Source organism: Triticum dicoccoides, chromosome 1B, assembly GCF_002162155.2.
Source record: "Triticum dicoccoides isolate Atlit2015 ecotype Zavitan chromosome 1B, WEW_v2.0, whole genome shotgun sequence".
NCBI lineage: Eukaryota > Viridiplantae > Streptophyta > Magnoliopsida > Poales > Poaceae > Triticum > Triticum dicoccoides.
Genome location: NC_041381.1, coordinates 308,961,070 through 308,982,716, shown reverse-complemented (window position 1 = coordinate 308,982,716; position 21,647 = coordinate 308,961,070). Strand labels below are relative to the sequence as shown.

Here is a 21,647-nt window from a genome sequence, read left to right as displayed (position 1 = left end):
TTCCATTTTATCTCTATCTTCTGCAGTGGTCGGGCATTGAGTCTGACTCAACTTCACACCTTGTACACAGGCAAGAACCCTTTATTTGCTTGATCCATTTTGAACTTCTTCAAAACTTTATCAAGGTATGTGCTTTGTGAAAGTCCATTTAAGCGTCTTGATCTATCTCTATAGATCTTGATGCCCAATATATAAGCAGCTTCACCGAGGTCTTTCATTGAAAAATTCTTATTCAAGTATCCTTTTATGCTATCCAAAAATTCAGTATCATTTCCGATCAACAATATGTCATCCACATATAATATCAGAAATGCTACAGAGCTCCCACTCACTCTTTTGTAAATACAGGCTTCTCCAAAAGTTTGTATAAAACCATATGCTTTGATAAAACTATCAAAGCGTATATTCCAACTCCGAGATGCTTGCACCAGTCCATAAATGGATCGCTAGAGCTTGCACACTTTGTTAGCACCTTTTGGATCGACAAAACCTACTGGTTGCATCATATACAACTCTTCTTTAAGATATCCATTAAGGAATGCAGTTTTGACATCCATTTGCAAAATTTCATAATCATAAAATGCGGCAATTGCTAACATGATTCGGACGGACTTAAGCATCGCTACGGGTGAGAAGGTCTCATCGTAGTCAACTCCTTGAACTTGTCAAAAACCTTTTGTAACAATTCGAGCTTTGTAGATAGTAGCATTACCGTCAGCGCCGGTCTTCTTCTTGAAGATCCATTTATTCTCTATGGCTTGCCGATCATCGGGCAAGTCAACCAAAGTCCACACTTTGTTTTCATACATGGATCCCATCTCAGATTTCATGGCCTCAAGCAATTTTGCAGAATCTGGGCTCATCATCGCTTCCTCATAGTTCATAGGTTCGTCATGGTCAAGTATCATGACTTCCAGAACAGGATTATCGTACCACTCTGGTGCGGATCTTACTCTGCTTGACCTACGAGGTTTGGTAGTAACTTGATCAAAAGTTTCATGATCATCATCATTAGCTTCCTCACTAATTGTTGTAGGAATCACTAGAACCAATTTCTGTGATGAACTACTTTCCAATAAGGGAGCAGGTACAATTACCTCATCAAGTTCTACTTTCCTCCCACTCACTTCTTTCGAGAGAAACTCCTTCTCTAGAAAGGATCCATTCTTAGCAACGAATATCTTGCCTTCGGATCTGTGATAGAAGGTTTACCTAACAGTTTCCTTTGGGTATCCTATGAAGACACATTTCGCCGATTTGGGTTCGAGCTTATTAGGTTGAAGTTTTTTCACATAAGCATCGCAGCCCCAAACTTTAAGAAACGACAACTTGGGTTTCTTGCCAAACCACAATTAGATGGTTCCCTATTAGTAAGAGACATCATAGATCGCACCATATCTAATAAAGTGCGGTTAGGACGTTCGGCACACCATTACGCTGTGGTGTTCGGGTAGCTTGAGTTGCGAAACTATTCCGCATTGTTTCAAATGAAGACCAAATTTGTAACTCAAATATTCACCTCCACGATCAGATCGCAGAAACTTTATTTTCCTGTTACGATGTTTTTCACTTCACTCTGAAATTCTTTGAACTTTTCAAATGTTTCAGACTTATGTTTCATTAAGTAGATATACCCATATCTGCTCAAATCATCTGTGAAGGTCGGGAAATAACGATACCCGCCACGAGCATCGATACTCATCGGACCGCATACATCAGTATGCATTATTTCCAATAAGTCTGTTGCTCGCTCCATTGTTCCGGAGAACGTAGTCTTAGTCATCTTGCCCATGAGGCATGGTTCGCAAGCATCAAGTGATTCATAATCAAGTGATTCCAAAAGCCCATCAGCATGGAGTTTCTTCATGCGTTTTACACCAATATGACCTAAACGGCAGTGCCACAAATAAGTTGCACTATCATTATTAAACTTATATCTTTTGGCTTCAATACTATGAATATGTGTATCACTACTATCGAGATTCAACAAAAATAGACCACTCATCAAGGGTGCATGACCATAAAAGATATTACTCATATAAATAGAACAACCATTATTCTCTAATTTAAATGAATAACCATCTCACATCAAACAAGATCCAGATATAATGTGCATGCTTAACGCTGGCACCAAATAACAATTATTTAGGTCTAAAACTAATGCCGAAGGTAGATGTAGAGTTAGCGTGCCGACGGCATCACATCAACTTTGGAACCATTTCCCACGCGCATCGTCACCTTGTCCTTAGCCAGTCTTCGCTTAATCTGTAGCCCCTGTTTCGAGTTGCAAATGTGAACAACAGAACCAGTATCAAATACCTAGGCGCTACTACGAGCATTAGTAAGGTACACATCAATAACATGTATATCAAATATACCTTTCACTTTGCCTTCCTTCTTATCCGCCAAATACTTGGGACAGTTCCGCTTCCAGTGACCAGTCCCTTTGCAGTAGAAGCACTCAATCTCAGGCTTAGGTCCAGACTTCGGCTTCTTCACTTGAGCAGCAACTTGCTTGTCGTTCTTCTTGAAGTTCCCCTTCTTCCCTTTGCCCTTTTCTTGAAACTACTGGTCTTGTTAACCATCAACAATTGATGCTCCTTCTTGATTTCTACCTCCATAGCCTTTAGCATCGCGAAGAGCTCGGGAATTGTCTTATCCATCCCTTGCATATTATAGTTCATCGTGAAGATTTTGTAGCTTGGTGGCAGTGATTGAAGAACTCTGTCAATGACACTATCAACCGGAAGATTAACTCCCAGTTGAGTCAAGTGATTGTGGTACCCAGACATTCTGAGTATATGCTCACTAACAGAACCATTCTCCTCCATTTTGCAGTTGTAGAACTTCATTGGACACTTCATATCTTTCAATCCAGGCATTTACTTGAAATATTAACTTCAACTCCTAGAACATCTCATATGCTCCATGACGTTCAAAACATCGTTGAAGTCCCGATCTAAGCCGTAAAGCATGGCACACTGAACTATCGAGTAGTCATCAGCTTTGCTCTGCCAAGCGTTCACAACGTCCAGTGTTTCTCCTGCACCGGGTCTTGCACCTAGCGATGCTTCTAGGATATAATTCTTCTGTGCAGCAATGAGGATAATCCTCAAGTTACGGACCCAGTCCGTGTAGTTGCTAGCATCATCTTTCAACTTAGCTTTCTCTAGAAATGCATTAAAATTAAATGGAACAGTAGCACGTGCCATTTATCTACAACAACATAGACATGCAAAATACTATCAGGTACTAAGTTCATGATAAATTAAAGTTCAATTAATCATATTACTTAAGAACTCCCACTTAGATAGACATCCCTCTAATTATCTAAGTGATCACGTGATCCATATCAACTAAACCATGTCCGATCATCACATGAGATGGAGTAGTTTTCAATGGTGAACATCACTATGTTGATCATATCTACTATATGATTCACGCTCGACCTTTCGGTCTTAGTGTTCCGAGGCCATATCTGCATATGCTAGGCTCGTCAAGTTTAACCCGAGTATTCTGCATGTGCAAAACTGGCTTGCACCCGTTGTATGTGAACGTAGAGCTTATCACACCCGATCATCACGTGGTGTCTCGACACGACGAACTGTCGCAATGGTGCATACTCAGGGAGAACACTTGTACCTTGAAATTTTAGTGAGAGATCATCTTATAATGCTACCGCCGTACTAAGCAAAATAAGATGCATAAAGGATAAACATCACATGCAATCAAATAAGTGATATGATATGGCCATCATCATCTTGTGACTTTGATCTCCATCTCCAAAGCACCGTCATGATCACCATCGTCACTGGCTTGACACCTTGATCTCCATCGAAGCATCGTTGTTGTCTTGCCAACTATTGCTTCTACGACTATCACTACCGCTTAGTGATAAAGTAAAGCAATTACATGGCGATTGCATTTCATACAATAAAGCGACAACCATATGGCTCCTGTCAGTTGCCGATAACTGTTACAAAACATGATCATCTCATACAAAAATTTATATGTCATCACATCTTGACCATATCACATCACAACAAGCCCTGCAAAAACAAGTTAGTACGTCCTCTACTTTGTAGTTGCAATTTTTACGTGGCTGCTACGGGCTTCTAGGAAGAACTGTTCTTACCTACGCATCAAAACCACAACGATTTTTCGTCAAGTGTGTTGTTTTAACCTTCAACAAGGATCGGGCATAGTCACACTCGATTCAACTAAAGTTGGAGAAACAGACACCCACTAGCCACCTGTGTGTGAAGCACGGCGGTAGAACCAGTCTCATGAACGCGGTCATGTAATGTTTGTCTGGGCCGCTTCATCCAACAATACCACCGAATCAAAGTATGACATGCTGGTAAGCAGTATGACTATTATCGCTCACAACTCTTTGTGTTCTACTCATGCATATAACATCTACGCATAGACCTGGCTCGGATGCCACTGTTGGGGAACGTAGTATTTCACAAAATTTCCTACGATCACACAAGATCTATCTAGGAGAAGCATAGCAACGAGCGGGGAGAGTGTGTCCACGTACCCTCGTAGACCGAAAACGGAAGCGTTTAGTAATGCGGTTGATGTAGTCAAACGTCTTCGCAATCCAACCAATCCAAGTACCGAACGCATGGCACCTCCGTGATCTGCACACGTTCAGCTCGGTGACGTCCCTCGAACTCTTGATCCAGCTGAGGCCGTGGGAGAGTTCCGTCAGCACAACGGCATGGTGACAATGATGATGAAGTTACCGGCATAGGACTTTGCCTAAGCACTACGACGATATGACCGAGGTATAAAACTGTGGAGTGGGGGCACCACACATGGCTAAGAGATTGTCTGTTGTGCCTTTGGGTGCCCCCTCCAGACGTATATAAAGGAGGGAGGGAGGAGGAGGCCGGCCAGGAGGAGGCGCACCCAAGGGAGGGGAGTCCTACTCCAAGTAGGATTCGCCCCCCCTTCCTACTTCCACAAGGAGAAGGGGGGAAGGAGAGGGAGAAGAGAAGGAAGGGGGGGGCGCCCCCTAGCCCTAGTACAATTCGATTTGGGCCAGGGGGCACACGCCACACCTTGTCCTGCCTCCTCTCTTCGACCACTAGGCCCATGAGGCCCAATAACTTCTTGGGGGGTTCCCGTAACCCCTGGTACTCCGAAACTTATCCGAAACGACCCAAACCATTCTTGTGTCCGAATGTAGCCTTCCAATATATGAATCTTTATGTCTCGACCATTTCGAGACTCTCGTCATGTCCATGATCTCATCCGGGACTCAGAACAACATTCGGTACATCAAATCACATAAACTCATAATACGAATCGTCATCGAACGTTAAGCGTGCGTACCCTACAGGTTCGAGAACTATGTAGACATGACCGAGACACATCTCTGGTCAATAACCAATAGCGGAACCTAGATTCTCATATTGGCTCCTACATATTCTTCGAAAATCTTTATCGGTCAAACCGCATAACAACATACGTTGTTCCCTTTGTCATCGGTATGTTACTTGCCCGATATTCGATCGTCGGTATCATCATACCTAGTTCAATCTCGTTATCAGCAAGTCTCTTTACTCGTTCCGTAATGCATCATCCTGCAACTAATTCATTACTCACATTGCTTGCAAGGCTTATAGTGATGTGCATTACCTAGAGGGCCCAGAGATACCTCTCCGACAATCAGAGTGACAAATCCTAATCTCGATCTATGCCAACTCAACAAACACCATCGGAGACACCTATAGAGCATCTTTATAATCACCCAGTTACGTTGTGACATTTGATAGCACACTAAGTGTTCCTCCGGTATTCGGGAGTTGCATAATCTCATAGTCATAGGAACATGTATAAGTCATGAAGAAAGCAATAGCAATAAACTAAACGATCATAGTGCTAAGCAAACGGGTGGGTCTTGTCCATCACATCATTCTCTAATGATGTGATCCCGTTCATCAAATGACAACACATGTCTATGGCTAGGAAACTTAACCATCTTTTATTAACGAGGTAGTCTAGTAGAGGCATACTAGGGACACTCCGTTTGTCTATGATTCACACATGTACTAAGTTTTCGGTTAATACAGTTCTAGCACGAATAATAAACATTTATCATGATATAAGGAAATATAAATAACAACTTTATTATTGCCTCTAGGGCATATTTCCTTCAGTAAGTGGGTTTTTGTGTATGGGAGTAAAGAGGACTTGATACTTTAATGCTATGGTTGGGTTTTACCTAATGATCTTTAGTAGTTGCAGATGCTTGCTAGAGTTCCAATCATAAGTGCATATGATCCAAGTAGAGAAAGTATGTGATGCGGAGCATCCCTCGACCATCCCCATGGAAGTCACACCACCACCACTAGCATGGAGAGGACCTAGGACAAGAGCACGTGCACGCACCATCGAGAACGAGGTCAGCTCCTTCCTCTTCGAGCTCCACTCAAATTCATTAGAGAGTTTGGTCCTACCTCAAATGGAAGTGTTATGCCTGATTAGGTATCAAGGTGTTGATCATGGAGAGGCTAGCACAAAGACTCGAGCACCTACGGACGAGAAGAAGGAGGAAAGGAGCGAGAAGGATGAAGGAGAAGAGGCACTGGACACTCCGGGTGCTGGGGCACTTTGGCCCCGGAGGCTCGGGCCCTCCATGGCGCTGCTCCCAGCTGGCCCCGGGTGCCCGGCCTCACTTGGCCTAGCCGCGGCCCAGGCCACCCCCGGGTGCCCGGCCTTGAGGCCCCGGGTGCCTGCCCCTCCCTCCAGGCCACAGGCCGCCGACCCGGGTGCCCGCACCTTGGGCCCCGGGCACCCGACCCCCTCGCATGGACGCCACCAGCCACCCCGGGTGCCTGGGCTGTCAATCCTCGGGTGCCCGGCCCCCTGCTACCACCTCCCGAGAAGAGGCCCTGGCTGGTCCGGGTGCCCGGCCGGTCTTGCTCCGGGTGCCCGGACCACTCCGCGTGCCTGCGTGCACTTTTGTGTTTTGGACCCTTGTATCCCCGTCTCCCTCACAATTCGTCCCTAGACTATATAAAATCCTCCCCTAGTTCATTAGAATGATAGAAAAGGACATGACATTATTTAGTGAACTTTGCTCCTTGTACCTCCTCTTGTGAGAGAGAGACCTCTCCCATGGAGATCAAGACCTCCTATGGAGAAGATCCCCAGTGGATTCAAGCCCCCCATCTAGGGAAAGATCCCCATCATAGGATCATCAAGACCTCTCTCCTCATAGTATTGGGATGAAATAGTTACCTTGTATCTTTCTTTTCTTGTCCTTGAATCATTGTGACCTCTTGTGTGTTCTTGGATCTAGCATATGTGTGATTGGATCTAGTCAATTTGAGTGTTTTCCCTCTCTTGTGTTCTTCGTGTTCTTCTTGTTCTTGGGGATTTCCCCTCCAATTCATGAAAGATCTCCATCTAGGGTTCCACCCTACAACAGTATGTTAGCTCATGCCTCTCCCTCGTATAAAATTGCAATAATGATTACCAATCTAGTTATCGATTTCCTAGGGACAAATAACTTTCTTGTGACAAAAATCTCTCTACTAAACAACTAACTTTATTATCTTGCAATTTACTCATAGTTTTATTCTTGCTAAGTACATCTAGTTTTATTCTTGCAAACCTATCCCACTACACCTACAAAGTACTTTTAGTTTTATTATTTTTCTAGGTAAAGCGAACATTAAGTGTTCATAGAGTTGTATTGGGGGTTGATAGAACTTGAGAGAATATAAATCCTACCTTTAGCTCCTTGTTGGGTTTGACACTCTTACTTATCGAGAAAGGCTACAATTGATCCCCTATACTTGTGGGTTATCAGTATCACACACATCTTGTTAAGTTGAACTGTTTCTGTTGTCTTGGCTCATCAGAAACAGTTCATCCGAGTGAACTGTATGCCGTCTATCGCACACACCTTAATCTGGCTGACCAATTCTGCTGTGTTTCCTAATCACAAATAGTTTATCCGAGTAAACTGTATGCCGTATATCGCACACACCTTCATTTGGCTGACCGCTTCTATTGTTATGCTTATCGCAAACAGTTTGTATGGATGAACTGTATGCCATGTATCGCACACGTAAATCTAATCTGAATCGTGTTTGATGTCCCCGCTATCACAAATAGTTTGTATCATTTTTGATGGGTTTTTACACCACCTTTTGTGATTAATAATGCATCACACACAGTTTCGTCGATGGGTCTCTGATTGTAGTGTCGTGTTAGCAGCATCCTGCAGTAGTGCGCATATGTTATATGTTTTCAACTCTTGGTTCCCCATACACAAAGGTCCCCCTCCAAGAAATACCAGATCCACCATCCAAAATATTAACATCAATGTACATGTTGCATGCATCAAGTACAGTCACTAATAAAGACTCATCTGAGAAAAGTGCCAAACCTCCACTTCTTTCATCACTACTCACTGCATGGAAACCTTTCACACCTAGTCTCCATCTTAACTTCTCAAATTTATCTAAAGCTTGTCTAGTTTCACAAAGAAAGACAAGCTTGGGGTTATTGGCTTTAGAGAGGGCCAATACCTCACAAACTGCACACCCCCTCTCCCCCGCGCGTGCACACGTAGTTCCACAACATGATATTCGTTGCATCCGACTGTTCTCTCCAAGGGAGGCCGCCTATATCTCATCATTTCCACTTTCCTTGGTAACTTTCACCCTTTTACTGCTTTTACTGCTAGTTGGAGAATTGTTCTCTTTCAAATCCTTCCCACTCCCATCAGTTATAGCATGACTTTTGGTGCACAAAAGGCTCTCGTGTTCGCCTCCACCACATCCATATTCAAATGCTTTATAGAGTCCTTTTCCGTTGCCACACTACTACCTAGAATTTTCACTAGGATCGAAGTTGTATCCATTATTTCAAGGTTCCGCCCCTCCTTTATTGATTACTGATATAATCCTTAGCCCGTGTACCAACATGCATGCCCTTTGGCCTACCATCATTGTATGCCCTAGGATTGTTAGGAGCATCTGCATAAATCCAATCACCAAACTTTATATTTTTCTCTGCATGGATTCCGAGCCCACACTCCTTGAACTCATGACCTACTAGGCCGCAAATCTTACAGTACCTCGCGAGCTTCTCACAGCGGACAAGATATAGCTGTCGTTCTTTACCTCTAACAATGCTTACATATTTGGTCAAGGGCATACGTATATCATGTTTCACCCTTAAGAGAATATAGTCTCCCCTAGTATTTCCATTTAAACGCATATCCATGATCTCATCTGCACCTTTCAGAAGTTTCTCCACACGATGGGAAGCTTTTTCTTCCGTGCGCGTTGGGGCGGCGACTGTGGAAAGCAATGCAGGCTTAAGTTGGCGGTCTTTCCTCCGGTGCGATGGGGTGGGTGGCGGCCTCCCCTCCAAGTTTTGGTGGCAGTTGATCCTCCAGACGGAGGCGTCTTGAAGCTCTACGTCATGGTTAGATGTGGTCGCCAGATCTGGCTCATCGGTGTTGGTCGACAACGAGGTAGGCGGTGGCCTCGACGTGGTGATGGTGCGGTTGTTGGGAAACGTAGTATTCAAAAAATTTCCTACGATCACGCAAGATCTATCTAGGAGAAGCATAGCAACGAGCGGGGAGAGTGTGTCCACGTACCCTCGTATACCGAAAGCGGAAGCATTTATCAATGCGGTTGATGTAGTCGTACGTCTTCACGATCCGACCGATCTTAGCACCGAACGTACAGCACCTCCGTGTTCAGCACACGTTCAGCTCGATGACGTCCCTCATACTCTTGATCCAGTTGAGGCCGAGGGAGAGTTCCGTCAGCACGACGGCGTGGCGATGGTGATGGTGAAGTTACCGGCGCAGGGATTCGCCTAAGCACTACGATGATATGACCAAGGTGTGTTTCTGTGGAGGGGGGCGCCGCACACGGCTAAGAGAAACTTTTGTGTGCCTTTGGGGTGCCCCCTTCCCACGTATATAAAGGGGGGAGGGAGGAGGAGGCCGGCCAAGGTGTGGCGCACCCAAGGGGGGGTCCTACTCCAAGTAGGATTCGCCCGCCCCCCTTTCATATTCCCACAAGGAGAAGGGGGGGAGGAGGAGGAGAAGAGAAGGAAAGGAGGGCCCCCCCCAAACCTAGTCCAATTCGGATTGGGCTAGGGGGGGGCACGCGCCACTCCCTGGCTTGCCTCCTTTCTTCCACCACTAGGCCCATGATACGTCTCCGACATATCTATAATTTATGAAGTATTCATGCTATTATATTATCCATCGTAGATGTTTTATATGCATTTATATGCTATTTTATATGATTTTTGGGACTAACCTATTAATATAGAGCCCAGTGCCAGTTTTTGGTTTCTCCTTGTTTTTGAGTTTTACAGAAAAAGGAATACCAAACGGAGTCCAATTGACGTGCCAACTTTTGATGATTTTTTATGGACCAAAAGAAGCCCCTGGAGTGAAAGAGTTGGGCCAGAAGAGTCCCGGGCTGCCCACGAGGGTGGGGGTGCGCCCCCCTGTCTCGTGGACAGCCAGGAGAACCCCCTAACGTGAAATCAACACCAACCTCTCCTATAAATACAGAAACCTTCAGGAAATAACCTAGATCGGAAGTTCCACCGCCGCAAGCCTCTGTAGCCACGAGAAATCAATCTAGGCCCTCTCTGGCACCCTGCCGGAGGGGGCCATCATCAGCGGAGGCCATGGGGAAGGATCCCGGAGGGGCCATCATCTCCATGAAGGCCAAGGACTAGAGGGAGAACCTCTCCCCATCCAGGGGGAGGCCATGGAAGAGGAAGCACAAGGGGGAGGACCTCTCCTCCTCTCTCTGGGTGGCGCCGGAGTGCCATCAGGAGGGGAATCATCGCCGCGGTGATCATCTTCATCAACATCACCATCATCATCACCATCCTCATCTCTTTTACACGGTCCACTCTCCCGCACCCCGTTGTAATCCCTGCTTGAACATGGTGCTTTATGCCACATATTATGATCCAATGATGTGTTGCCATCCTATGATGTTTTGAGTAGATATCTTTTATATTTGGGTTGATTGATGATCTAGATTGGTACGGGTTGTATGTTTTATTTTGGTGCTGTCCTATTGTGCCCTCCATGTCGTGCAAGCATGAGGGATTCCCGCTGTAGGGTGTTGCAATACGTTCATGATTCACTTATAGTAGGTTGCTTGAGTGATAGAAGCATAAACCCGAGTAAGGGGGTTGTGGCGTATGGGATAAAGGGGACTTGATGCTTTAATGCTATGGTTGGATTTTATCTTAATGATCTCTAGTAGTTGCGGATGCTTGCTAGAGTTCCAATCATAAGTGCATATGATCCAAGAAGAGAAAGTATGTTAGCTTATGCCTCTCCCTCATATGAAATTGCAATGACGACTACTGGTCTTGTTAACAATTGCCTAGGATAATTCCGCACACCGACACATCATTATTCCACACTCGCTATTTATAATATTTAGTAATATATTCTAACTTTATGATAACATCACCTACTTTTATATTTTAGCTCTCCGATATCATGCAAAGTTATCCTCTTCATACCCACAACGTAGTTTTATTTCTCGTATCTAGTTGGAAGCAAACGTTCGGTGTACGTAGAGTCGTATTAGTGGCAGATAGGACTTGAGAGAATATTGATCTTACCTTTAGCTCCTTGTGGGTTCGACACTCCATACTTATCACTTCCACCTTTGGAAATTGCTACGATGATTCCCTGCACTTGGGGATTATCAAGCTCTTTTCTGGCGCTGTTATCGGGGAGCAATAGCATGGGGTTGATATTCTCGTGTGTGCTTGTTTGCTTTCTTCACTAAGTAGATTTTGTTTTTCCTTTTTGTTTCTATTTAGTTGTGGGTGAAGCATACAAAAAAAATTAAAAGATTGTAAATACAAAAAAAATTACTTGCCTCTCATGCCTAAAAAAAAGTTTTTCAAAAAGCGAAGTGATTGGAAGGTTATGCATTGAAGAAGTGAGGGTCGACCTTGAGCACTTGTGTTCATGCTCACGGAAACAATGTAGAATTTTTCATGGAAGTTTTTCTGTAAATAATTATCCCCTTGTATATATCCATTGTATTACAAAAATAATGTGCCAAGCTTTGGTTTTAGGATGATTAGATTGCTTGTTTACTATGTGCAGAACAAAAACAGAAACTTTGGCTGTAGCGCGTGATTTTACATTTTTTTTACTGGAAGGTCAAATTGTTCTGAAACTTTTTGCACATTACTTCTGTACAAATTTTTCAAATTTTCATATTTATTTCATAATTTTTGGAGTTACAGAAGTTTACTAAACTTCCAGATTACTAAAGACTGTCCTGTTTTTGACAGATTCTATTTTTCGCATGTGGTTTCCTTATTTTGATGAATCTATGGAATACATTAGGTTTAACACCAATATAAATAAATAATGAGTTCATTATAGTACCTTAAAGTGGTAGTTTGCTTTATTACACTAAAGGATCTCACAAAGTTTTTGTTAAAGTTTTGTGTGGATGAAGTGTTCGAAGATTGAGGAGCTATCAATATGAGAAGAATAAAGAGAGGCAAGAGTTCAAGCTTGGGGATGCCCAAGGCAATATTTCAAAGGATACTCAAGCATCTAAGCTTGGGGATGCCCCGGTTGGCATCCCATCTTTCTTCTTCAACAATTATCGGTATACCTCGGTTTTTGTTTTGTTCACATGATTTGTGTCCTTTGTGTTTTTTTTCTTTAAGAACCATGCTAGTATGAGTTAGCCCTTCATTGATTTATAGAATACTTCATGTGCTTCACTTATATCTTTTAAGTATGATCTTGTAGAATTGCTCTTTGTGCTTTACTTAAATCTTTCGAGTATGGTTTTATAGAATGCTTCGTGTGCTTCACTTACATATTTTGAGCTTAGATATTGGTTAGTCTATATTAATTGTAGAATGCTCCATGAACTTCACTTATATCTTTTGGAGTATGAATAATACTATCATCTAAAGTGGGTTTGGAATAGTGTCAACTTTAGGAATTAGTGATCCCACTATTCCGAATGAGAAGAATTTTGCTTATGAGGAGAGTAGAAAAATTTCTATGCTTGTAGATCATGAAAAGAATGCTTTATGTGATGGTTGTATTGTTAAACTCATTCATGATGCTACTGAAAATTATTATAAGGTAGGAATATATGCTTGTAGGAGTTGCAATAATATCAAGTTTCCTCTCTATGTGCTTAAAGTTTCGAAGTTATACTTGCTTTGCCTTCCTATGCTAGTTGATTCTTGTTCCCTTAATTTGTGTGCTCACAAAATCCCTAAGCATAGGAAGTGGGTTAGGTTTAAATGTGCTAGTCATATTCTTCATGATGCTCTCTTTATGTTTCAATTCTTATCTTTTATGTGAGCATCATTGAAATCATCATGCCTAGCTAGGGGCGTTAAACGATAGCGCTTGTTGGGAGGCAACCCAATTTTATTTTTGTTTCTTGCCTTTTGTTACTGTTTAGTAATAAATAATTCATCTAGCCTCAGGTTATATGTGGTTTTATGTTTTAATTAGTGTTTGTGCCAAGTAGAACCTTTGGGAAGACATGGGTGAAGTCTTTGCAATCTTGCTGTAAAAAACAGAAACTTTGCGCTCACGAGAATAGATGCCATTTTTTAGTAGAGAGTGATTTTAGGTTGATTATTTTTGCAGATGATTAATAGACAAATTCCTCACGTCCACCAATTTATTTCATAATTTTTTTAGTAGCAGAAGTATGGTTGCTGTTCAGATTATTACAGACAGTTCTGTTTCTAACAGATTCTGTTTTCATTGCATAGTTTGCTTGTTTTCTAGTTTCTATTGCTTATATTTCTCAATATAAATTGTAGAAATGGTATGGTACAGTAGGAATTGTGTGAGGACAATTATGAACCTTGTCTTTGATAGTACCAAAGTGAATGGTTTGCTCTTTATCATACTAACCTATCTCACGAAGTTCCGTTAAGTTTTGTGTGATTGAAGTTTTCAAGCTTTGGGTGAGATATTGATATGAGAAGAATAAGGAGCGGAAAGAGCCTAAGCTTGGGGATTCCCAAGGCACCCAAAGGTAATATTCAAGGAAGACTCAAGCGCCTAAGCTTGGGGATGGCCCGGAAGGCATCCCCTCTTTCATCTTCAAAACTATCGGTATACTTTACTCGGAGCTATATTTTTATTCGTCACATGATATGTGTTTTGCTTGGAGCGTATTTTCAATTTTACTTGCTGTTTGAATAAAATAATTGGATCTGAAATCTTGAATGAAAAAGAATCCTCCCATGGCTAGTTAATTATTTGACTACTTAGTGTTCTTCACTTATATCTTTTTGGAGTAGTTTGTCATTTACTCACGTGTTTCACGTAAATCCTATGAGTAAATGGTTGAATGAATTGAATATCATAAATCTGAATTTATATATGTTTCATATGCTTATACCATGGGGAGTAATGACTTCACACCTAATAAGTATAGGTAGTAAACTTACTGAAAGTTAGCAAACGCAGAATTGGTCGCTTGAACAATTCATGAAAGAATATTGAAGGAAGAGATATTTCACATATAAATATACTATCTTGGACATCTTTTGTAATTGTGAGCACTCATTAAAATATGACATGCTAAAAGGTTGATGTTGGACAAGGAAGACAACGTAATGGGTTATGTTTTCTTATATCCGAAATAAAGTATATTGTCATGGATCATCCAACATGCTGAGCTTGCCTTTCCCCCTCATGCTAGCCAAATTCTTTGCACCAAGTAAGAGATACAACTTGTGCTTCCGAATACCCCTTAAACTAGTTTTGCCATGAGAGTCCACCATACCTACCTATGGATTGAGTAAGATCCTTCAAGTAAGTTGTCATCGGTGCATGCAATAAAAATTGCTCTCTAAATATGTATGATCTATTAGTGCGAAGAAAATAAGCTTTATACGAACTTGTGATAGGGAAGACATAAAAGCGATGGACTGCATAATAAAGGTCTCCATCACAAGAGGCAATATAAAGTGACGTTCTTTTGCATTAAGATTTTGTGCATCCAACCTTAAAAGCATGTGACAACCTCTGCTTCCCTCTGCGAAGGGCCTATCTTTTATTCTTGTCTTTTACCTTATACAAGAGTCTTGGTGATCTTCACCTTTCCGTTTTACATTTTATCCTTTGGCAAGCGCATTGTGTTGGAAAGATCCTGATATATATATCTAATTGGATGTAAGTTATCATGAACTATTATTGTTGACTTTACCCTTGAGGTAAAAGGATTGGGAGGCAAAACTATAAGCCCCTATATTTCTCTGTGTCCAATTAAAACTTTGAACCCATAAATATCACATGAGTGTTAGCAATTGTGAAAGACTATATGATAGTCGAGTATGTGGGATTTGCTAAATCAAAGCTCTTACATAGACCCTTCCTGAAAATAAGATGAATTGCAGTTGTTTGATGACTAAAAGCACTGTTTGTTAGTTTTCAAGAAAGTTTATGATCTATACTTTAACATGTGAATAGCTTGTTACTTCATCATGAAAAGTTTTATGAGAGATCTACTGTTATGACATATAATGATGCTAGAAAAGGTTATTGAAATTATCGTTGATCAAACTTGTGCACCTGCTAGCATTCACACTTCATAAACTATTTCTTTTATCATTTGCCTACTCGAGGACGAGCAGGAATTAAGCTTGGGGATGCTGATATGTCTCCGACGTATCTATCATTTATGAAGTATTCATGCTATTATATTATCCATCGTAGATGTTTTATATGCATTTATATGCTACTTTACATGATTTTTGGGACTAACCTATTAACCTAGAGCCCAGTGCCAGTTTCTGTTTTCTCCTTGTTTTTGAGTTTTACAGAAAAGGAATACCAAACAGAGTCCAATTGACGTGCCAATTTTTGATGATTTTTTATGGACCAAAAGAAGCTCCTAGAGTGAAAGAGTTGGGCCAGAAGAGTCCCGGGCTACCCATGAGGGTGGGGGGCGCGCCCACCCCCGTAGGGCGCGCCCCCCTGCCCCGTGGACAACCCGGAGACCACCCCCCCTAACGTGAAATCAACGCCAACCTCTCCTATAAATACAGAAACCTTCGGGAAATAACCTAGATCAGAAGTTCTGCCGCCGCAAGCCTCTGTAGCCACGAGAAATCAATATAGGCCCTCTCTGGCACCCTGCCGGAGGGGGTCATCATCACCGGAGGCCATGGGGAAGGATCCCGGAGGGGCCATCATCGCCATGAAGGCCAAGGACCAGAGGGAGAACCTCTCCCCATCCATGGGGGAGGCCATGGAGGAGGAAGCACAAGGGGGAGGACCTCTCCTCCTCTCTCTCGGTGGCGCCGGAGTGCCATCGGCAGGGGAATCATCGTCGCGGTGATTGTCTTCATCACCATCACCATCATCATCACCATCCTCATCTCTTTTAAGCAGTACACTCTCCCGCACCCCGCTGTAATCCCTACTTGAACATGGTGCTTTATGCCACATATTATGATCCAATGATGAGTTGCCATCCTATGATGTTTTGAGTAGATATCTTTTATCTTTGGGTTGATTGATGATCTAGATTGGTACGAGTTGTATGTTTTATTTTGGTGCTGTCCTATTGTGCCCTCTGTGTCACGCAAGCGTGAGGGATTCTCGCTGTAGGGTGTTGCAATACGTTCATGATTTGCTTATAGTGGGTTGCTTGAGTGACAGAAGCATAAACCCGAGTAAGGGGGTTGTGGCGTATGGGATAAAGGGAACTTGATGGTTTAATGCTATGGTTGGGTTTTACCTTAATGATCTTTAGTAGTTGCGGATGCTTGCTAGAGTTACAATCATAAGTGCATATGATCCAAGAAGAGAAAATATGTTGGCTTATGCCTCTCCCTCATATGAAATTGCAATGACGACTACCGGTCTTGTTAACAATTGCCTAGGATAATTCTGCACACCAACCCATCATTATTCCACACTCGCTATTTATAATATTTAGTAATATATTCTAACTTTATGATAACATCACCTACTTGTATATGTTAGCTCTCCGATATTATGCAAAGTTATCCTCTTCATACCCACAACATATTTTTATTTCTCGTATCTAGTTGCAAGCAAATGTTCGGTGTACGTAGAGTCGTATCAGTGGCAGATAGGACTTGAGAGAATATTGATCTTACCTTTAGCTCCTTGTGGGTTAGACAATCCATACTTATCATTTCCACCTTTTAAAATTGCTACGATGATTCCCTGCACTTGGGGATTATCAGCCCATGAGGCCCAATAACTTCCCGGGGGGTTCCGGTAACCCCAGGTACTCCGAAACTCATTCGAAACGATCCGAACCATTCCGGTGTCCGAATGTAACCTTCCAATATATGAATATTTATGTCTCGACCATTTTGAGACTCCTCGTCATGTCTGTGATCTCATCCGGGACCCCGAACAAACTTCGGTACATCAAATCACATAACTCATAATATAAATCGTCATCGAACATTAAGCGTGCGGCCCTACGGGTTCGAGAACTATGTAGACATGACCGAGACATATCTCCGGTCAATAACCAATAGTGGAACCTGGATGCTCATATTGGCTCCTACATATTCTATGAAGATCTTTATCGGTCAAACTGCATAACAACATACGTTGTTCCCTTTGTCATCGGTATGTTACTTGCCCGAGATTCGATCGTCGGTATCATCATACCTAGTTCAATCTCATTACCGACAAGTCTCTTTACTCGTTCCGTAATGCATCATCCCACAACTAACTCATTAGTCACATTGCTTGCAAGGCTTATGGTGATGAGCATTACCAAGAGGGCCCAGAGATACCTCTCCGACACTCGGAGTGACAAATCCTAATCACAATCTATGCCAAGTCAACAAACACCATCGAAGACACCTGTAGAGCATCTTTATAATCACCCAGTTATGTTATGACGTTTGATAGCACATTAAGTGTTCCTCCGGTATTTGGGAGTTGCATAATCTCATAGTCATAGGAACATGTATAAGTCATGAAGAAAGCAATAGCAATAAACTAAACGATCATAGTGCTAAGCTAATGGATGGATCTTGTCCATCACATCATTCTCTAATGATGTGATCTCGTTCATCAAATGACAACACATGTTATGGTTAGGAAACTTAACCATCTTTGATTAACGAGCTAGTCTAGTAGAGGCATACTAGGGATACTCTGTTTGTCTATGTATTCACACATGTACTAAGTTTCCAGTTAATACAATTCTAGCATGAATAATAAACATTTATCATGATATAAGGAAATATAAATAACAACTTTATTATTGCCTCTAGGGCATATTTCGTTCAGCGGTCGCCGTGTCTGGAGTGTCCAGGCCAGTGGAAGTGTGGGCCGGCTCGCGTCAATGGAATGGGGATGGTGGTCTAGAAGGCTCTAAGTGAAAGCTTGCCCAACTCTTGCCGGACAACGGCGGCGACACCTGTGGCGTCGCTCTCCTCCTTGGAGGCGTCGCCACGGAGTCTTCTTCGACCTCTCCCATCCTTAGGGTAAGCTTTTCGACGGAAATCCTAGATCAGTCCAGTCAAGTGACAGGCATCGTTTTCACGTGTCTTCCTCCTTTGGGGCGTCGCCTTGAAAATCTTGCTCCCATCCACGTTTCTTGGTGGGTTGGACGCACACGGTGTCGCGGCTGGTAGGTGGCCAACCGGAGATGCGTGGATCCCGTGTGATGTCTTGCGCAACAACGATGGTGATGAAGAGTGATGGTTTGGTCGCGGCAAGAACTTGGTAGTCGGCGCTTGTTCCAGCATGTCCGACGGGTCTTTGTGTTGGTCTTCCGTTGCTGGAAGTTGGAGCTGCCGTGTATTGTGTGGCAAGGATGACCTGCATTGGGCGGTCCTGTCATGAAGATCTTCATCGGCGCGAGCTTTGCATATATCTTCTTCAGATCTCATCATCAGAATCGGAGCTGACAGTCCTCTACACGAAGAGTCAACTGTTTGGCTTGTGCCGGCGTGGGTTTGCGAAGCCATTGCGACCAGGCTTTCTTCGGTGAAGTCAGAGTCGCTGGCTCGAGGAGGAGTGATGACAATGACCCTGGTGGACAACCTTGATTGCAGCTCTCTCTTTGGTGGTGTGTGTGCGCCTTGTGTTGGTAGCCAGGTTGGCTGGTATTCCCTCGAGGTTGTCGTGTTACTGCCGGAGAGGGTGTTTGTGCCGTTTTTGTTCGGTTTTGCGTTAATTAACAGGACAATTCTCTTCTTCTTTATTAATGACATGAGCCAAAGCTTTTCCTCCGCTTCAAAAAAAGTTTCTCCACAATGTTCTTCTTGCATTAAAAATCTGGCAACTTATGGATTTGTAGCCATATAGGCATATGAACAAAATCAACGTCCTCATCTCTGCTAAATCCTCATGAGCAATGTTACACTTACAGTCATTTTTCTACGGATGGAAGTGGCATTATTAGATTAGGGACAGGAGGGCCCCGCACCTGAAATCCAGGGGTTACTGATAAATTAGACTCTGCCAAGTCTGTTCGTAGGAGAGTTTCCGTAAGTGCGGTCCATAAGTGGAGCATTTTTTATCCGCATCATATGGGCACAACAAGACTACCTAGTTGTGGAATAGCCAAGGCCTGCATCCTTATGTGTTCCTTGTCTCCAAGGCAAAACGCCTCAACAATGAATCGATTGGGACCAACAGGCCGGAACTTTGACGCATCTGATGGCCTAGGGCCCGAAAGTCGGTGGTGGCGCGGTGGTAGTGACGTGAGGTGGCAGCAACATCGCGAGGGCGGCAAGGCGGCAATGGTGGCGGGCGGGTGCTGAGGCGGAGCGGTGACGGCATGGGGGAATGCACGGTGAAGTGCCAGGTTTTTTTTAGCCCACCAACGCTTTTAGGGGAAGGTCATCTTCCTAAACAAGAGGGAACTTGGGGCCGGTCGAGTTTATAGGATCCTAAATATATTCCAGGTTTACAGGTTCTGTTGTGGATGTTTGTTTTTGCCCAAACTTCCCCTAAATGTAGCTTTTTTGTGAACAGGGGATCTATTGAAGTTGCTCTTAGAGCAGCTCGGTTCCTCTAAGAAACTTCCCGAACTAGTTTTACAGGATGTTCGTAAATTTTAAGGGAAGTTTCATGAGAGCTACTTTGTCAGATCCCATAAACTTCTTCCCCTAAAATAGGTTTTCATTTTTAATTTTCATAAAACAGAACTAGATAATGGCCTAGGGCTCCCCAGTCAGTGACACGCACGACAGCCTCCGGCAAGGGAGGCGCGAGGTAGTCGGTGGCCGCCGGCGAGACACGTCGTGGTCATGGGGGCGACGAGGCGACGGCGGTGGCGTGACAAGGCGGTGCGGCGCAGCACAGGCGGCGATGGCGTCGTGACCCTGGAAATTTATTCCATGTTTACGGGATTTATTGGAGATTTTTTTGTTATTTTACAGATACATGATTTGTTGGAGATGTTTTTCTGTTATTTTACAGATACGGGATTTCTTGGAGTTGCTCTAACCAGAGATTTGACGATGCAGACCATTTTACTTGCGGCTGGCTCACAAAATCTAGGCTTTCTGCAAAGGATTAATGCTGATTATCGAAACAGAATTAGTACTTCACATAGCATAATAAGAAGTTGAAGTGGACACAGATAGTCAGATACACAAATAGTTGGACATATCAATACAAAAATAGTTATGCAGTTTCACAAACCACATGCAAGGGACAAACAGATAAATTTGGGTAACGGGTTCTGTAGTCCATAACCTCCAACGCACAAGAACCATCAAACATTCCCTTCTAAGAGGATATCCATCCTTTTGGTAACAAGTTTGGACCAAGCAACAGTAATCTCCACCTTAGAGTCACCAATCTCACATATACCTCGACTTACATTGCAATATTCGGCCCTGAACTTGACACGACCTTGTCTAGCAATAGCATCACCAGACTGCGAGTAGGCTTGTATAACAAATTGCAGGCTTTCTTCCAGTTCTACAGAAACAACATGCCTTGACAGATCAAGGTAGCCATCTGTGCCCATTGGCATTTCTCCACCATCAGAAGAACGAGAATCAACCAACACAACTTGCCTGGCCAGGGAGTCCATAACTTCCTGTGGTGGTGAGGAGCACACAATCCGACCACCATATTCAAAAGGCCAAGGTCCCCCTTCAACAACGCGGACACTTAAGGTGGTAGCCTGGACTATCTTTGCGAGTCGCTCCAAGCTTAACTCTACCGTGCAAAAGCAGTTGCTGATGAGAGCGGTATCTAAACCTTCATGATAACCACCAGAATAAGTGCAGCAACGACTGATCAATGCTCTGTCGCTGGACCTTGTTGCACCCTTTACTTTCAGTTGGACTTCGAAGTCAACATGGTCCACAGCCACGATGGCACGGGACGGGCCAGTCAAGTGCAAAAGTGGATCCTGCAGGGATCATAGTCATCATTGTCGCTGAATGGAATGAACAAGGACACATGCAAGAACAAAAATGGAAAACAGAGAGAAATTTGGAATACGGTACATACCTCTGGAGTGAGTTTTTGACAGTCTTCCCTTCGCCTAAAGAAGAGAATGTTGCGGTTGTAGTCCACGGTGTCTCGGGCAGCAACAACACCATACACATGGAGTGGTAACTTCAACTTTCCATCTGTTCCA

General features: G+C 43.2%; 1 protein-coding gene across 1 annotated transcript; it reads right to left on the bottom strand.

Moving 5' to 3' along the window:
- Positions 1–20,585: 20,585 nt before the first annotated feature.
- LOC119350344 lies at positions 20,586–21,425 on the bottom strand (the record flags this gene model as incomplete). Its single annotated transcript, XM_037618222.1, has 1 exon — positions 20,586–21,425. A coding segment is annotated over one exon (657 nt), but the record flags the coding sequence as incomplete, so codon positions are not given.
- Positions 21,426–21,647: the final 222 nt, after the last annotated feature.